At 37.8% G+C, this 20,540-nt stretch overlaps 1 protein-coding gene across 1 annotated transcript in view; it reads right to left on the bottom strand.

Moving 5' to 3' along the window:
* The window catches only part of LOC109398993 (sortilin-related receptor), a 51,913-nt gene that overhangs the window by 8,272 nt on the left and 23,101 nt on the right, over positions 1-20,540 (bottom strand). Inside the window, exons 2-6 of the mRNA XM_019671444.3 lie at positions 10,349-10,609; positions 10,129-10,290; positions 2,264-2,387; positions 1,805-2,195; positions 1,463-1,729 (exon numbers count right to left, since the gene is read on the bottom strand). Of these exons, the coding sequence (XP_019526989.3) occupies positions 1,463-1,729; positions 1,805-2,195; positions 2,264-2,387; positions 10,129-10,290; positions 10,349-10,609 (1,205 nt within the window). The remainder of the gene's footprint in view (positions 1-1,462; positions 1,730-1,804; positions 2,196-2,263; positions 2,388-10,128; positions 10,291-10,348; positions 10,610-20,540) is intronic.

Below are 20,540 nucleotides of genomic sequence, written 5' to 3'. Positions count from 1 at the left end.
AGTGATGAGCATCGCAGCATAATCGATCGCGTCCGCCATTATCTCGCGCGGAAAAAATATATAATTTTTTTGCTATGTTTCTAGCTGCACTCTGAATAGAGTTGAAACCTCTACATTAGACCTGAAGATACGAAAAGAGTACGTAATCTTTCAGAAGCAGTTTGTCAGACGTACGCAGAAAATTACATTCATTAAGACACTGTTGCAAACTGTCTCAGAAAGTTACGGTAGAAGATTGGAAAGTTTTCAATTGGTCAGTCAGTCAGGAATTGCCTATGTAATGTAATAATGGTCACACGGTTTCTTGTTTGGTTTTGTAGTAAGGTTCAATATGTTTTCCTCCTCGTTAAGTCAGTTGTCGTATGTTTGTTTTTTATTTCATCGAATCAGTCGAACCCCGTATGTTAAAATATAGTCGATCCTGTGTCAAATTGTTTTCTTGATTTCGCTAATCGTTTCCTATTTCTCTGTGTTCATCTTTTGTGTCCTTACATTGTCATCGGTCCAAAACCCACAGAAGCATGTAACTGAACTTCTCTTATTTTTCTGTTGTGTCATAATACCATCTAAGAGATAAACATACGCCAAATTGGTCAGTTGATTGCAATAAAATTTTAAAATAATAAAGATTGCTTGTCTGTTATGTATTCATCCCACTACAAATACTATGAAAAATATTCGAATTCGTTCAATTGTCCTATCGGTCCTACCTAGATAAACCATGTCATTTTCTCAATTGTAGCCTAGAAATGTCAACATAATCATACACATGTAACGTTGTTCAGTTAATAAAAGCAGTCAGTTTTTGTTCAAAATGTCACGTCGAACGCATTGACGTCAACAATGCGTTTAAGTGTTCGCACGTTAGCTTCGAATCTATCAGCACAATTAAGTGCTGCAAATCTCCTTCCCACTATTAGTTCTTCGGTCGATTTTAATTGCTTTATTTAAAGAAAATATGACCAACTAATATTGTAAACATTCAAAAAAGCGACTATGACATCAATAAATTACTAATCAAAATCAACCGAGAAACGTGGGAAATAGAGCCCAAACAACATTTTGAAGTCAGCTGGCTGTAAAAGGTTCCAAAACCTGTCACAAATCCTATAATACTTTTATTAGGATTTGTAACGATCATCAAAACCTTCTCAAATCCAACCGACTTGGAACTATTGCTTGGGAATAGACTCTAATGAGCCCCGGCGGATCCTCCATGTTTATCGAGCATGTCTGATGCATATGATCAGCCATACTCCATCTGCAGCAGCCGGTTCGTGATGAACCGTTGGAGGCGCATTAAAGTGTTAAAAAGGTGATATGTTTCACTAAAGAACACTACATTACAATAATCAAAATGAAACTCCTTCACTTTAATACCGTCAACCCCTGCGAACTTGGCCAGGGATCGGTGGACCATCTATTCTTGGAACAGTATTCTATGAGTCCAAGCTCAACATACCTGGTCACCGGGTACAGCGAGCTGAACTTCTGGGACAGATGCAAACTGCAATCCTTGGCACAGTTGTTGATTGGCAATCCGTCATCGTCGGTGGTTGGCGCGGTAATCGAACGCCAAGTTGCACCATGATCGAACGTAATGAGCGACACCAATGCATCTGGAGAAATGGTTTCGCTCAACGGAATACGATTGATTTTCGACGCGATGTAGATACCACGCAATCCTTCCACCTTGTACAAATCCGTGAATGCACCGTCAGATGATTGCCTGAAATTGTGTAAATCAGATTTTATCATGTGTGTTCTTTCTCGATACTCGAAAAACAACGAAACGAGTACTCACACTAGCCAGCTCGACCGCCAATTCAACTCCGGTACATAGGTAAAGATGTTCTCCAAGCTGGGGACGAACTTGATCTCCGTCATATCTGCGTTTGTCTCCGACACGTACAAATGCGAAATCCGTTCCGTGTGCACCACAGAGATCATAATTCGCCGTCCCTCAACGTCGGCCACGTGGTAACCCTTCATGTCCAATTCGGTTTGGAAGTCTGCCTTTACAAACTTACCGCGCTTGTAGGAAATGAGCAGTTGCGTACTGTTTGGCAACCGCTGCGACGCGAACATAAAATCTTTCTTAATATGAAAATCCTCCACCTTTTCGATTAAAACATTGAACTGATTGCTGTTGTTACGCAGCGTGGCTGCGTTATAAAAAATAACGGAAGAAGTATCTGAAAAGGTACACGATGGAATATAATGAGTCGTTTTTGAGGATATCATTGAATAACAGATAGCTTACTGGTAGGTTCTTTACGCTCAACGTAAAGATGGATGGGAACTCCTTCGCCAGATGACCAAATGTAAGACTTCACATAACTTTGCAAAAGTGAAAAGGAAGCACCGAAGTCTGTCGAGTAGTAGAGCTGCAAAGAAATCCAATAATAACATAGGTATCTTACTTTCAATCTTGAACGTTATGAAACGTTGAAGTGGCAATACATAGATAGAGTTTGATTGACGGCTCGTAGATGCAACTCCATAGTATCGCCACAAGGAATCGAACCAATGAGATGAACTGCTTGGGGTTGAGACTAACAGGCATCTTAAATGTGTGAGTGGTTGGTGATCTTCTATTTTTTGAGCCGGAATGGTGCCTGCTACTTCAGGTTGCAGGTCAATGTGGGAAATTAAAGGGAGTGCCGATTTCAATCGTTTAGCTACACCTTACTTATATACCGCTGACTGCGTATGCACAAGTTCATCCTGGTATGATACGGCACAGTTCGATGGTTGCACAACTTGTAGGCGAAATATGATAAATTATTGACACTGTTCTGCGAAATTTGAAGGAAGCGAAACGACTTTTTAATCCGTTTCTGATTCTAGCGGCGGCTATGAACGCATGTGTGCACATGAGTTGCATATGCAGAGAAAAGAGAGATAGTATATAGAAAGATACAAAGAAGGAGAAAAGAGACGAGCCAGGGATTGAACCCAAGAAAATCTGCATACGACTAAGATGCTGTAGGCCAGTACTAGCTACTAAATCACCAAGCCAGTTTAAACGGTGAAGCACCTAGTCGTAGAATGGATTTAGAATCTTAAAACATTTTGCCTCAAGGAATCCTTGTTTTAGGATCAACGATCATAACAACAACTTCTTGCACGGTAATCTGTTTTATGAAATATGGATTTACGGAAAGTGCGCAAAAATTACACGCAGAGAATTTCAAGCTATTCGAAATTATTTGTTGCAGCAAAAAATAAATATTTATTACACCAAAAACGAAAAACAAATGAAAATTAAAATCATACAAACAAATAAAACATAATTTGATTCAAAAACTGGAATGAAATATTTTGAAAATGAATTTCGTTAATTTAAATCAAAGCCAATTGTTATTTTTAAAAAATAAACAGTAGGTATAATTTCATTGATGTATTTGTTTTAACCCTTTAATACCCAAATTTTTGATTTTGATCTAAATATCATTTTTCGTCATCTAAAATCGATTTAAACATGTTTTGGAAGATGATTCTTTTTAATTCTCGATTCCGTGAATTTCAGTTTTTGATTTTTCTAATTTTTATTTTTGAACATCCCCACACTTTTATATTTTTCCTGGAAGCCAATTTTGGGAACGGATTTTTTGAGATGAGAACATTTTGAGATTTTATGATTATTGTTGAAATATTATTATTTTAAAATTATTTCACAGAAAATTTTATTTTCCGTGTAATTTTAAGGAAAATAATTTTAGAGTGTATTCGATTCCCTTAAACTATTAAACAAGGATGGAATGATTTGGGAAAAAATTAAAATATGTTAATTGTAGCGATTCAATACAAAACAAACAATGACTTCTTAAAGGTGGCTAAAACATCAATTTTTCAATGATTTTTAAAAAATGTAAAAAAATTAGTGGTAAATCAATAGTATATTGATTGTTTATCAATAGTTCCACTATTGAAACAAGTAGTGACTAATAAGTGTTTTCTCCTCCCGCTGAAGGGCCGTTTTGATGATTAGTTTTATTGAAACTTTTAATTGGGTGCATTGTGTTGCGTAATTTTATCATTTTCCTACTCTCTAATAAGCGAAAAAATAAAGAAATTGAGGAAAAAATAAACAACTGCAAGTGAATGTATGTAAAATGAATAGCGTTGCAGAATTCGTTCGAAAACCCGCAGTGAGACCGTCATCTCGGGCTGTACGAATTGAAAAAGTCATCCGAAAGTTGCTCAAGGTTAAAAGTGTGAGTGCGTGTGTACTGTGCAGTGCTGTAATTTTTCGACAGGCCTTTATGATAGCGATATTTTGTTTATTCATTTTCTCCGTTTTGGTTTTCCTCTCAATGTTGTCTTCCGATCAACAACACGGGAGCGAAATGAAATAGGTAGGTACTCACACTCGCACGCAGCGTGCTGAAAGCGAGAGCTGACAGGGCTAAATTTCCATTCAATTTTCTGTAGTTGAGTGTTTTCACCCGTGGTAGCGTATAGCGCACTCACTTCCACAAGCCACCGCTTGACGTTGAGCACATAGTGGCTGAGGTGCGATGCAAAGAGATAAGAGATCGGATAAGCGTCGAAGCACACTCTGTGGAAACTATATGCAGAACGCATGAACCGTACATAGTAGATGAGTTGCGATGAGTGCGGAGATGCGATGGAGCTGCTTCGACGCTGGGACGGGACGTGACAGCTCATTGGTACAAGCCCTCTTATTCTTTTTGTTACTGTTCATACGGGGGTTGCTCTAGTGTTGCCAACACTTTTCATATGCAAATCAATCAAAACTTTTTGACTAGTTTTATTTAGCATTCTACTTTAAAGAATAAGTTAGAAAACAATCTGATCTTCCTCGTTTGGATCTCACACACAGACTTCCATCCCTTGCCGGCAAACCTTCGGATTCTTCGAAAATTAGTAAAAATGAAGCCCAGAATGATACACATCACTGCGCCCATAATGTATCGTTTTGCACTTCATTTCACCATGTCAAGTTCCGGATAAAAACAGCACAGAAAGTGAGAAAAGCGATTAATGTTGTTAGTTATTAATTATCAATCATACGAGGTTTAAAAAACCCGTGACTACTAGCAACACGGCTAACTCAACAACAGAGTGCCCTCTTGTAAACGAACGTAACGCGGCGCAACGCTGCTTTTGTCAAATCGACCAATCAGAAGTGGTCTTTTTTGACAGGCAAATGGTTTCGTATTTGCACTAGCACCTGACGGGTCCCGTCCCAGCTTCGACGCATGTGATCGCAAGAGAACCCAAGAGAATGCTTGTCGGGTATGGATTTTATGATTGCGCTCGTTGTGTATGCAAAGCAATGCGAATTTAATGTGTTGGGAATGCTAGTAGGAAATATAAAATGCGTCAATATGTTGTTTTTTTAAACATAACTCAATGCTTTTTCACATGACATGCATTTTGATGGACCGGACGTAATAAAAATCTATCATATTGTCTATCGATTTCTATGTAAAATAACATATTTCATGGCATATAAAATAGTATTCCATCAAATCGTTAAAGTTTTTTACAGCATAATTTTGTTATTATATGTGTATAAGAAAACATTTTATTTTCTCTGTTCGGGATTTGAATCAAGTGATCAATGTTTGACATGGTCGTTTGTTCAGTGCATGTTTTTCATGTGCAAGTTAGGAAGTTTATGGTTTTATGGTATTCAACTTAATTTCTAAAAGGATTCTGATTGAAAAGTTCTGCTTTTTTCTTTGTCAGGCAAAACTAGATCCCTTAACGAAAATAGTGTGACATCAATTTCGACTGATATTGCTAATTGAGAGAAAAATTTCCATTTTCCGGTAGATTGAAAAGCTACCGCAGCTGTCAGACCACTGATTGCCACTGGAATATCATCAATCGGTCCAAGGATGTCTTGGACACGACCAAGGTGTTTTTTACTTACCTTGGATACGACGCCGATGATCATTGTTTGTTGTTGGTTTTCAGAGCAATTTACTTTGCAAGCATGCTTTGGTTTGGCCATTAGTTTCAATGATATGATGATTTTCATGGCTGCGGTAAGACTTTGACAGCTGCGGTAGAACTCGGCTGCTACCGCAGAATGGAACTTTTTCAAAAAATCCGCAATACTCTTTTACCTAATATACTTATGATGAATATTGTGTACTTATTAAAGACATCTTTTCTCGTAGATATCGCCGAAAATTTTGTGATTAAAAAAATACCCTTAACCCTCTACTTCCCATGGTTGCTCTAGAGCAGTGGTCCTCAGGCGTACTATCTACGCGGGCCACAATTCAATTTTACTAGAAGGTTGCGGGCCGCAAGGCATTTGAAAACTTATTTTGATCAAATTTTAATAGAGGATTTAACTTCGACATACAAGTCATCCTTTATATCCTACACAATAATGTTTTAGAGTCAAAATATGTAAATGACTTTTTTATATTTTTGGGCATAATTATTTTGCAGATGCAAATGATTTTTAACTATACTGATTTTTGTTTATTTATTTTATTCCCTTTTTCTTGGGAATAATAATTCTTTATTTCTTAAAAGGGATTTGATAAAAGTGTTGCTTTTAGTATTTGAAATCTTTCTAATATATTCCAAAATCAGATTGCGGGCCGCACTAAACCTTCTCGAGGGCCGCATGCGGCCCGCGGGCCGCAGTTTGGTGACCACTGCTCTAGAGCACCATCGATTTTCGACGAACTCCGGACAAACGGAATTAGATGAATATGATGCAATAATTTTTAGAATATGGTTACAACCTCATAAGGTTAACCCAACTACTAACTACTTGTTTCAATAGTTGAACTATTGATAAACAATCAAAAACCTATTGATTTACAACCAAAATTTTTTTCATTGATTTCGAAAAATTTAGCCAATTTGCAATAACTTTTGTTCTACCACTTTTTTCGGAAAGGCTGTTTTGGCATAGATATAGTCGTTCAAAGTCGTGGGAAGGAAAGGGTTAAATAATACATACTTGCCGAATTTTTGTTTCTTTTTGCCTAGGTCAGCACAATCAAGTACTGTTTTAATGCCGAAAATCAGTATAACAGTCTCATATTGATTTAAATTGAAATCAACACTCAGATAGCCCAGTTCGGAAAGTAAAAATATGTGTATACATAAAGACATCGCTCACGCGGATATGATTACATGTTATACATTCTTTCCTCAAATAATTAATTCAATAATCTCAATCTTGTACAGTTACACCAGATTTTTATTTGAACTGGTCGGTATTTGCTATTGCAACAGGATCTAAACTGACTAAGTTATAGCAAAAAAAAACTACCGGCGCAAAACAAAAAGCGGGTGCATTTTATCTTTCCGCTCTTATAGATGAAACGATCGTTCCACTACCCACATCCAAAGAAGCGCTTCAACATACAAGCGACTTCAACGATCAAATCACGCGAGTCGTTGATGCGCACGAATTAGGCGAAAAAGGATGTGAAAACAATATGGGCAACCTCATTGAAAACCTCATGCACTATGGCCTATCAAACATCCCTCTTCTCATCTCATAACTTATCGCATCCGATCGCATCTCACCTTAGCCACTATGGTCACAGCCTGAGACGGATGACCTGTCAGCACGAGTAGTGTGTGGATGATTGGGAATTGACCTTGTTGGGTCGCTCACGAATGGAACTCTCGGACTCTGTCAGTACTCACATCGAGGAACTGACAATGACCGCCGCAGTCATTCATTTTCGGCTGAAAAACAGTCACTGACACTGATATTTAGCAGGCCTGGTACTGTGTACGCGTGTGATCTGATAACGTTCACCGACCCGGTGACAAATCTTGGAAGGAGGCGTAGAGAGTGTTAAAGAAGTTTGTGTGGACGAAACAGTGGTTCCACATTTTTGTATACGACGTTTCCTGATACATATTACATACATTTGTATGTAGAGATAGGAACTTTTCTTCGATGATCCGGTGAGCCCGTTGCATTATAAGGGTATTATAATAAATAGAGTATTTTCCAAAAATAAATATTGTAGGTTGAACATTACTTTTTCATTATATTTTTCTACAACTAACTGATCCTTATTAAATTCGTTCTGGAAAAAGAGAGGATCGGTAAAAGATAGACGGGGAACTATGCGGTAAGATCTATCTGATTTGTTTATCACGTGTAATTTTGTTCATACTTGTGAATCGATCGAGTTCGGAAACGAAAACAACAGATGCGTGGGTTTTTAGAGGTGTTTAGTATTGTGTTCTCCTTACTTGCGAATGCATAACTTATGTGGGACACTTATGGGTTTTAATGCATAAAAGATCGCGTTCTACGTTCAAGGTTCAGAAGGCTATTACTTCGAGAGCGCATGGTTAATCGTGAATCGAAACATTACATTTGTTTACCAAGATGAAATCCTCAGCACATCTCCCTTTCCCCTATCCAAACTCCTAGTGATTTCTCGTAGTAACGCAGATAATTCCTTGGTTATTGACCTAAGCGATATTCACGTCATCACTTCCTTCCCTATCCTCAATTGACCTGCATTCGGACGCGGCCGGCGCTGGTATTGCTTTATGAAAAGTGTTCCAGCATTTACACAATGAGGAGAAAGCTAATCCCAAGCATCATCTGTTGGTTTTTTGTGTAAATGTAGTTGTCCTAACAGAGGAGCAACCATGGGCGGTTAATCATGCTCATGCTCATGCTTAGTTCCACTATAGAAACAAGTAGTTGGCAGTTGGATTTACCTAATGAGATTGCAATCATAATCCAAAAAATATTGCATCATATTCATCTAATTCCGTTTGTCTCGAGGTAGTCGATAATCGATGTTGCTCTAGGGCAACCATGGGAAGTAGAGAGTTAAAAAAATGTTTTGTAGAGCTGCGAATAACCCAGCTATCAAATTCAAAAAATATTTTTGTTGATTTGAATTCATGATGGGCATAGAATCTATTAAAGCGTATTTTAGGACGACAGATAATGCAGAATTGTCGTTGCAACAATACATAGGGAATCGCGCCACTTGGGCGGTGGCTTCTATATTCGTATGTTTTCAACTATAACTCAGTCAAATTTTAATCAATTGACACAACTTTTGGAATGTGGTGAGATAGGTATAGTATCTACCCGTGTACAACATTTCAAGTGAATTGGTTTAAAATTGACTGAGTTATAGTGGAAAACAGACGAATATAGAAGCCACCGCCCAAGTGGCGCGTTACCCTAGTTCATTCAAGCTTAAAACTCTTTTCTCTGCGTGTAAGAATACAGTGAATAAAAAAAACGGTATCAAACCACTACTTTCTAATCTCAATGCCAATTGACAGCGAAACAAGTTATCATTGCAGTTTTATCGAGCAAACAATAAACAGTACTAGTGTAATGATTAGGACATTAAAAATATTTAAATTTAGTTGATGTTTTCCTTATATTACAAAAATGCACACGATATGGGGCATTGCGCAGATTATAAGCGCGGTTATAAGTGCGGATGATACACCAACTCGATCTGACGTTATCATGCACATGCGACATCGAACTTTTGGAGTGGTTCAGCTAACAATGCAACTTATTATATGAACCAGATCACATTTCTCTATGACGCAAATGGGCTTCCCAGAAAGACTGCTTCCTCTGCGTTAAATAACTAACAGCAGCATATTAATCTGAACTGGTGCACACATAATTCTTGGTACTAAACCGTCATGCATGTTTGATGCGCTACCAGTAGAAAAAGAAGAAGAATCAACAGTTTATTCGGGCCACACCAGTTGAACGCTTTATGACTCACAATTTGCTGATACGGCAGTGTAAACAAAAGCCAGGGAGTGTAATGCTTCAACCGGGAAGACTTTATTTTTGCAGCGATCTTTTAGCTTAGCTTGTTGTTTTCGGACTGCATATGATTAAATGGCTTTCCGATTTATGTGATCCGAACAGTGAGTCACTGTTTTAATCATTAAAATTAATATTTACAATGACCAGTGAGGAGTGCGTTCCAAGGAAGTTTTTTTCATTGTATGATGTATAGTTATATGCAAGAATTAATGACAAATGATCCGATTACTACAATCATTTTAGAATGTGTGACACATTGCACAAATGCGGCAATTTGTGTATAAGAAATCGTAACCGAAGGAATTACACTTATCTGCAAAACAACTGTGACTTACCTTACGTTCCGGATCTTTCTTATCAAGAATGAGCATCATTTTGGTATCGGATTCGTAGAAAGTCACATCTGAGGGCGTAAAGTTGAGCATTCGAACCGTAACCGATTTGCCGTAATCCTCCGACGTAAATATCGCCTTGTTTCTTGGGTCGCTGAAGACAATCTGCCAACAAGATTTCGTTAAGAGTAACAGCCTACAGATATGTCGAGTAATGTCTCACCGTGTTGAACTTTGGATGGGTGAAAAATTGCTCCACGGTTGAGTTAACCGTAGTTCTGTTGATGTTCAGCGCAAACATTGCCGTTTGGTCGTCAAAGGTGTCACCGTAGTCCTTTGAGACAAATATCCTCGATGGCTGTGGGGGTGGTGCTTTGGCATCGTTGTCAGCGGGGGGCTCACGGGCTAGGCAAATCATAACGCTCGTTCCTTCGCCCAGCCAGTGCACAATCAGTTGAGCATGTGAATCATTCAATTTGTTTACCTGAAATGTATAACGAAAACAAAAAAAAACTGATTAGAACGATGTTTTGAAAGAAACTAATTATTAAGCGTTCACCGACAGATAACACTGTAAAAGAAGTGCAAATGTAGACGAAACAACGTTGTCTCTGTTGATATGGGTCATAGGTATACCATAGGACCCCTATAGCTACAGCTGTAAGGGCGTGGGTATTCAGCATGACCATGCTGAGATGACTGATTCGATTCACGGTCGCTCTAAAAACTGTTCGTAAAAGAAATTTTCTTGACATCCTTGGACATAGAGTATCTGCGTGCCTGGTACACGATATACACATGCAAAATGCTCGTTCGCAGAGGAAGCTCTGAGTTAACAACTGTGGAAGTGCTCATAGAACAGTAAGCTGAGAAGCAGGCTTTGTCCCAGTTGGGACGTTACGCCAATAAGAAGAAGGCTATACCTAGCATTATTACCGCCTCTCGTACTGTTGAGATAGATACGGCATCCTATCTTCGAACTCCGAAATAGTTATTTACTTTGAGGATCATGTAGCTGCAGGTTACAGTGGAAAGTGGGAAAATCGTGTTTTAGGTATAGTAACATCCAATGTAAGAACCCAATTCTTTTTAAATCTGCCAGTTATTTGTCGTTGATTTCCAAATCTCGAGTAATGTTTTACAATGTTGTTATGTTCTGTCCTATCAGTAACTTAGTCTTTGCTTAGGTTTTAAACATTTTATATGGTTCGTGAACTAGTTATATCTCTTATGTTAATAATGTTAATAAAGTTGGAACATTATTTACTTTGTTGTAAGAGAAAGAAAACGCTACAAGTCTACCAAATATCACAGCCCAAAACTAAGCCTCCAAAACGATCCATAGGTAAATGAGCCAAACTTTTGTCCAGGGATGCAAAACATTCTTGCATTTCTGTTTATTTATCGCTTATTAAGTTTACAGAAACAATTATTTGTATAATTAAAATGTTATCAAGATTAGCTCAAATAATAGCCGCAAAAAAGATTAGGTGTGATAATTTTACAATAGAAAAATGTTTGAAGTTATTCAATGAATGATCGAAGTCAACTTTGCTAGCAGTTGCCGCATCAAAACGAAAGAGCCACAATATATGGGGTGGGCTTTAACAGTGCGACAGCAGTCGAGTTATGTCAGACACACAAGGCTACAGTGGCGCAATCTGTTCATTTCATACACTCAGGCAAATAAACCTAAGATTATCATAAGGTCTAACTTATGAAATGGCCTTTAAATAATTCATAACGGTTAGAACGATTTTCATAAGGTCTATCTATGACGCAGAATCGACTCACAGTTTGGCTTTTATACACATTTAGCAACACGATATTCTTAAGCGTCGTTAGCCGCGTGGTTTCGACTTCTAGTATAGCTAACTAATCGTTCTAAATAGTAGAGGACGAAAAAAAAACTATTTGTTTTTACAAAGTTATGATGATCCATGCTTAGGTGACCAATCTTGCCCCGTTCCACCCTAACATAACATCATTAATCAATAACAGTTATAGTGTCCAGACGATAGCGAATAATGTGCCATAAAAGTCACGCGATACATTTCTTATCGACACATTTTCACGGTCAACCGAAGCCGATGATGATATGATCAAGAGAAAAAGACACAATCAACGATCGCATAAAAAAACGAGGCGCCAAGAGACAGCTGAAAGACGTTTAGTTTCATTGCAGAAACACATTCATCGAAGAGCCACAGTGCTGTTGAACCGAACCGGCTGTCCCAGAAGCCGGTTGAAACAGGTTTTGGTAGAAGAACATTGTTGTCGGATGTAAACAAACTATTAATTATAGATGTAGCATCGCGGAAATCAAAATAAACCGTTTAGCGCCGGAGGCATTTGCATAACTTCTTCATAAATATAAAATAAAAATGAAATGATGTTTGTAGGTCACGTTTAGCCGTGGGAACGGGTCATCGGATTCGCAAAATTCTTTCACTGTCGCATTCATGCAGGGCTTCTACGTAAAATATAAGCAGCCAAGAAAAATAAGAAAATTTGAAATTCCATTTCGAGGAGGACTTCTTTGTGGAACTGGATATAAACGTCGTTGAACAGGACTAATGTTTGCTACAAACAATTTAAAACTTCACTACACACGAATCATTTCTTGCACCTTATCAGCTTGAAGAAACCTACTGACTTGATTTTCCTTACACGGCTAGTACTGACCGTGTTTCCCTGTGTACAAATTTTCATATAAATTGGTTGAAAATTGACTGAGTTATATGTAGCAAACAATACTACCCGTACAATAAAAATCGAGTGTATAAAAAGAAGCGTTTTAGGAAAAAAAACAACAGCTCTATAACTACCATAATAAATATAAACAATCGCTGTGCTGTGCATATAATAGCGCGTTACTCAAAATTTAAACCCGCTAATGCATATAGTGTACTTTTCAGATCGTGAAGAATCAGTTTTTATGACTACAAAATCAAAACTGTTTGATGGTGGGTGTACTACAGTGGAGCAATATTTACAACGCCCATGAATATCGCAATGTAATGCTTAAAAATCTTAACGCGCACGGTTGATGTTCACAAGAAAATATTAAATTAAACAAGTAAAAAAATAAAAAGCAAACTGCATGCACATATGCATTCTCAAGCCAGTATAGTTTTCCACACCAATCGACGCTTATCCGTGTACCATATTTCAACAACAAAGAGATGCAATATAGCTTATATGTGCACTGATTTTCAACGCTTCTTCAATGCACCTCTATGTGTGCATATTCTCTTAAAATAGATAGGCGTTATAATGTATCCCGTCATCCACAGTGCCAGCATACCGGCAGATTTCGGTCAATTATCGTCAATTGTCTCATCATCTAGGTTATCAGTGTTAAACATCCAAGCCACTCCAGGGCAGATGGTGTGTCCACTGTCCAGTCCATGATGTGTCACATCATCTCCATGCTGCTCTTGCTGTCGGTAAGTGGTACAGCAGAACAGCATCCAGAGGAAATGAATTATCAACACCCGTACTTGTGAAGAATCCAGTAGAATCACGGTAAATAATACATTCGGGTTCTTTATTCCGGGGAAGTCCCTGGGAATGAAGATATGGGGGTAGCATGAAAACGAAAAAAAAAAAACAAAGTGTCTACCCACCGTAAGTTCGCCATTCACCGACTTTTCGGAATGAATATCTATTAATAGGATACAATCTGCGAAGTACTAGACCCAGAACATTTTTAAGAAATACTCAGAACTGGATCATCACGTTATATTCATCAAGGAAATACTGACGATAGCATTTTTAGTGCTTTCGAAAAGAGTTACTGAAAAAATGCTATACAATTTCTGACCAAATCTTGAGAAAAAATAATCGTTTTTAAAACATTTTATCAGTTAATGAACTATTATTGGTGGAAAACGTTTGGCAGATTATATGTGCAAAATATGGTAAATGTTTAAACATCGTCAACTACATAAGCACATTTTTCATATTTTTTGTAGTGAATATAAAACCTCAAACCTAGCTGCATATGAAAGCCTTGGGTATAAGCTGTAACACAAAAAATATTGAAAAAAAAATCATCGAGTACATATTGAGACATAACGAATTTCTATCGACGGTGATGATATCGTGGTGGTTGAAGAATTCGTGTACTTGTGGTGACGCATTGTGGCAGGAAATCGAGCTTACTTTGGACTCCGCAGAACTCTACGATCGAACAAAGTTTGCCATCACACGAAGTTAATTATCTACAAAACGCTGATTAGACCGGTAATCCTCTATAGGCATGAAGCATGGACCCTACGTGCAGAGGGCCAACGCGGCCTTGGAGTTTTCGAACGGAAGTTGTTGCGTACCATCTACGGCAGAGTGCAGATGGAAGACGGGACTTGAAGAAAGCGAATAAACCACGAGCTCAAGCTACATCAGCTGCTGAGAGAACCAACCATCGTCCACACCGCGAAAATCGGTAGGCTACGGTGGGTTGGTCACATCATCAGGATGTCGGATGGGAACCCGACTAAAATGGTTCTCGAGGGTCATCTGATCGGTACAAGAAGACGTGGCGTGCAGCGAGCTAGGTGGGTCGATCAAGTGGAGTACGATTTGCGGACCCTTCGCAGAGTGTGGAACTGGAGACAAACAGACATGGACCGAGTAGGGTAGGACGGGGCAAGATGGCCACCCGGGGCAAGATGGCCACCCGGGGCAAGATGGCCACCCGGGGCAAGATGAGCACCCCTCTGTTTTACTACTTTTATGTAGAATTTTGTCCAAACAACTTCATAATCCGTTAGAATAAAGTTCATCCTGTTTGTAAACCTGATAAAAGGTACCTCACAACGAACGAATTGAAAAATATCATCAAATTAGTCAATAGCATGGATTTTTTGCATTTTCTTATAAGAAATCATCAGAATGAAATAAGGTTTTTATGTAAGAATCAAATTTTTACCATAATTTTGATTATCAGCGAACATTACTAGTTTGCTGCAAAGCATTTTAACTTGCATTAGGAACTATTTTCTTAAAACAAACGGTAAAATTTATTCAATTTTAGTTTTTTCCCTTTGAAGGGGCAAGATGAGCACCCCTGATGGGAATATAGAAAATATTTTGAAATTGTTGTAATCCACTCAATACTGCCGAACATGGGTTTGGTTGCGTTAATTTCTAAAAATAAGCCACTTAATAATCGTTCATTGCTTTTCGGGTCATTTTGTATAAAGTTATAATGTTTATAAAACCGCCTTTTTTTAATAATCGAAAAAAAAAAACTGATCATTTTTGAACGTGATACCATAGCAATGAACAAGATTCACTATTTCAATCACTGTACGGCCAATTTATAGTTAAAATATTTTGATTTTAATGATGTGCTCTTCTTGCCCCGTAGGGGTGCTTGTTTTTCCCCGCAGCATGTTTGAACTGACCATAAAACATCTTTTTTGTTTAGTCAAATAAATCATCCTTATTGTGAATTTTGAACCCTGCCATGTTTATGGGTGGTAGAAAACATGATATAGAAAAGAACGATTGATCTAGAAATTCATCTGGGGATTTCTCCAGATATTTCAGTAGGATTTCTTCCAATGATTCCTACAGAAACTACTTCAGGAATTCCTCTAGGGATGTCTTTAGGGAATATTCCAGAGATTTTAATGGGAATTCCTTAAGGGATTACTAAAGGGATTTCTTCAAGAATTCCCTTTCAGGGTTTCTTCAGGAAACATAGGGTTCTGTCCTGTAATTCCTCCGGGTAATTCTCCAAGATATTTTTCCAGGGATTTCAATAAGAAATTCGCCGAAAAATTATTCTAGGATTTCCTTATGGTTTTCTCCAGTTATTCTTCCATGAATTTTCTATGAATGAAGAGAATTTGCCTGCTGTTGAGATAAGAGTTTCGTTTCTAACGTAATCGCTATCAGTATGGCTTTAGAAATTGAAATGGGAAGGCAGCGGAATTGGAACCAGTTTGAGCAGTGTAAGATATAAATATACTTACTTGTCGATCAGATTTTGGATCACTTTCATTCGTTGACAGCTAAAGCTGGTGTTTTAATTCAAACTGTGCTATACAGTTCCGCTTATGCTGCCATATACTGTCTTCTGTAGACAACAAATAATTGTAAGCTGTAGGAAGGCTGTGTTCCAGTATGATGTCATGACAAGAAAAGGACAGAAATTTAATAGATTTCCATTTTTTAATAACTACAAATTTCCATTTTATTTTCGGCCCTTAACACCCACTCCAATATTTAAATATAAATCAATCCCTCGCTCTCAATCAAACACACTGCTAATTTGTTAGACAAACTCACAATCTTTTTTTAGAAAAATTGATAAAAAAAATCAACAAATCGACAATGATTTTTCATAAGGGCCTAACTGACTTGATCGATTTCTCTTCGTCGACTCTCTCTTTCGCTAATAACTTCATTATTCTTTTTGTTTCTATAGCAACATATAGTCGTCTTCTTCGCGTTTCAGCCAAAAAAATCTTTGGGAAATTTAACATTCTGTTATAACACAAAAAGAGAATCGATGAAGAGAACTCGAAAATGTCAGTTAGGCCCAAATGAAAAATCATTGTCGAAATGTCCTGATTTTATCAACCCAAAATAATACAAGGGGTTGATAAAATCAGATCTTCACTGTAATCGGTAATCAGTCGTTGTCTAATAAACTTTCAATGAAACCGTCACTGTTTGGTGCAATTAATTATTTTTTTATATTTTTTCAACGCATTAGATTAATCCAACGCAATTTATTTGAGATAATACCGACATGACAGAAGAGATGGAATATTCTTGATACTTAAATTTGCGTCTTAAACCGACATAATATAAAATATGCAAAATCACCCTAGCTTCACAGTAAATAAATGATAAGGCATTGTCCACTTAGAATCCGGACGGACAAAATCACGTATATCTCAGGGATGGAATAACAAACATAAAAGGTGAAGCCCTCAAAACAAACATCATTTATTGTAGTTTCATGGAAAAATTACATTGAAATTATTTATTTTTATTTCAAATACATTTTTTCACTTTTTCCGTGTTAACTTCCTTAAAAATCTGCACAACGGTGGTAAATTTTAGAATCAACCCCTTCGGCATGTTAGTCCAACAATCAGGTCGTCTATGCAATTTCCTGAGTAACTTGATTAGTCTGATTAGGATTCCGAAGAAAAAATTCAAAAAGTTTTTCTTATTGCGAAATGAGAGGCATTTTGGTGAATAGAGTGAACGCGAAATTTGAGTGTTTTTTTCGTTGATAAACACTACCCATCCATGACGAAACCACTGTACGGCCCCGGCTGCCGTGACAGATCATCGAAATAGATAAATCCTCTATAGATCCCTTGTGTGCGCTTTTGAAAAGCAGCACGCGGTTATTGAGGCTGTCATCCTTGTATAAATTTGTTCTCATAATCTTGTTTTTAAAAAACGATGCCCAGAGTTCGTGCTTCTTGCCAAATCTTCGAATTCCAAGCAGATTAATCAATGAATCCAAGCTTTAATCCTCTGGGGACACTTCCTTATGCCATGATTAACAACATCTATGCACAAAACACAAAATGGTTGTGGAGATATTAACATTTTTTGGACTGCCGTATCTGACCACACTAAATTTTCAACGTGTTTGTGCAAGATTTTTTTCCTTCTCTTGTCTTCAATCTAAATTAACTTTTCACTCGTTGCAAGAAAATCGATGAAATTTTCACCGTTAAACGAGGACTAGTGTAGGATAAGACTGCTGTAAAAGAATGAAGATTGTGATCATTGAGAGCGCCCCTAGAAAATATGCCATGCGTCCGGATTCTAACTGGACAATGCTTTATGAGACGAGAGCGATAACATTGCAAACAAAACGGAGCATCGTCCGTCACCAAGAGTTGATACGGCGACGAACGACCAAGATGAAAGCAAAATGCGTACTTTCGAGTTTCGAGAGAAAAGGAAATCCTTTCAAGAATGGGAAGCAATCATTATCGTCACTAGGTACACGAACTGTGCTACTTGCTTTACGCAAAGAATAATAGACAACGAACGGAGAAGACTGCTTACAAAGGTGATAGGTACTCGCACTCTGTTTATGGATGTGGAAGGTGTAGGTGCTTGAACCAACGTATTTACAAGGGATTGGTTTTATGTATTTTTATCGTTTTCACAACTAAGAATAGCATGAATTTGCGTTCTAAAATCTAACTTGTCATTGATCATTTCAAAGTCGTGTGGGACGGTGAATTCGAAATTCCATCAGTCAATTAGATGACATCGAATTTTATCAATCCGTCTAAGTGGTACAGTGACCCCACAATTTATGAATCGGCAAAAATGACCACAGTTTATGGATCACTCCATTTGATCAACATGGTGATTCATAAATAGTGTACAAAAATTAAGATGATTTATCGGTGTGGGGTCACTGTACACGATTCCAGCTCTATCACGTTCCATTGTGGTGTGGTATATACCACACACAGAGGCACTTGTGCAATGTAAGGTACAATATGTGCATATTAATGAATTATTTTTTAATATGTGGGAAGAAATAGGTAAATTTCGCATGAATAGTGATGTAATGATATATTTTTTCTGGTGTAATGTTGTATGACGATCATACGGTACTTACTCGTCACGATGTTGTCACGTAAACTTGATATAGGAATTTGTCATAGCGCAGTTACTTTGATTTAGACTACAACTTCTAGCGAGAAGCGGTTTCCATATTTTAATTCTTAAAAGTAATTTGAAATGATTTTTCGACCCGGTTTTTCCAACATCATATAGTTGAATAGACCAACACAGTTTAGACCCCTTCTTGGGCCTCCGATAAATCTACTAGATTACTCGGCTAGCAATCATTTTCTTACAGAAAAAAAATATTATTTCAGTAACAAATTTTGAAAACAACGTATAATCAATGATGTAGCATTGATTATACGTCGTTTTCAATTTTTTTTACTGATTTATCTTACAAAGCACTTTAGGTGAATTAATGTACATCAATTTGTCCCTCTCAAATTACATAATGGTAGCGACCTTCCCGTACGCGTTGTTGAGACATTCCTCGTTCATCCCGTTTCTGAATATTCCGCTCCGTCTGGCACACTTTGGCATCTGTCGCAAACACACTACTGCACAAAGCAAAGCCATCCGTGAGCCGAACGTGAAAGAACTTCTACAAAGCATAAGGAAAAAAGCAAGGTCTCTGGAATTACGTTGATCCTCCTCGAAGGCATGAATTTGTTTATTTATGCATTACCGCCTCTGGGACCAGGAGAAAATGCGTTGAACGTGTTATTTTTCAATTTGAATAAAATCTCTTCTGTTCGTTTGGCGTTAGAACAATGACAACGGCCGAAGCAACAGATATACGTTCCCGTCGTTCTGCGCAGATTGAATGTAGGACAGACCGGGGTGTGAGTGATGGTAGGTGAAAGCATATAGGAGTGCATATAAATCGATGTTCTTAAAGAGTGTATAACAATCAAGATTTCATTGATGAGCCGATTGAATAACCCGAGAATATTATGTTCAGCAGGACAGGCATAATTAACCACCTTATGGGCATCGCTGTGCCCTGCTGGGGATCGAGCCACTACATGTCCGTGAAACATTTAAACAACGATTGTATAGAATGCGTAGATTAAATTAGGTAAGTTTTTTTATTCATTAAGACCATGGTGTCAGATGAAATAATAAATAAATAATGATAATAATAACAATAATATTCGAACAGCAAAATTCTTCCTTACCCTGTGTACCCTACTTGTAGATACAGAATTTGTGCAATATAGAACCAGCAACTTCACGCCGTTGCATTGTTCAGTGTTGATCAGAGTAATTTTAAGATAATCGTCGCCGGACAGGAAAAGTGAAATCATCCGATTGAAATATCCGAGCCATGGCATGCATTGTGATTGTGCGGAAAATTACGGTGAATCACCGACCATACGCCACCCGACAGATTAAACAGTATAATTACCGATGTGATAAAGTGTGGTTTGTTACCGTAGATCATTGATATTCGTTCAAGTGCGTAATTTAATATGTTAACATCTAGAAACGCAATTGTTATACGTAAAATGGAAATCTGTACAATACACGGTAACCAAATTAACTCATTGTTTTCGCAAAGTAGGACAACTTGGTTGGTCTGCCGGAGTTCAAAAAACATTTGGGAAGATCGTGTTACCAGCTCTGGTGGGGACTTTGGTCGCAGGCGGACAGAAAATAGGGAGTTTGCTTCCGCAAACCAGACTGTCTTTTCTCTATGTTAGGAGAACTTTACTGCATCGGTTCCTCTCGTTAGAGGCCGATAATTATCGTCAAAGTGTCAGTTAAAAACTCTGCAAAACTGTGCACTATAAACTTCCGGAAAAGAACAGCGAGTCAACCTTAAACACAGTTGCTATGTAGAGATA

Source organism: Aedes albopictus, chromosome 3 (assembly GCF_035046485.1).
Source record: "Aedes albopictus strain Foshan chromosome 3, AalbF5, whole genome shotgun sequence".
NCBI classification, from domain to species: Eukaryota; Metazoa; Arthropoda; class Insecta; order Diptera; family Culicidae; genus Aedes; species Aedes albopictus.
This window is presented reverse-complemented; position numbering and strand designations above follow the sequence as displayed.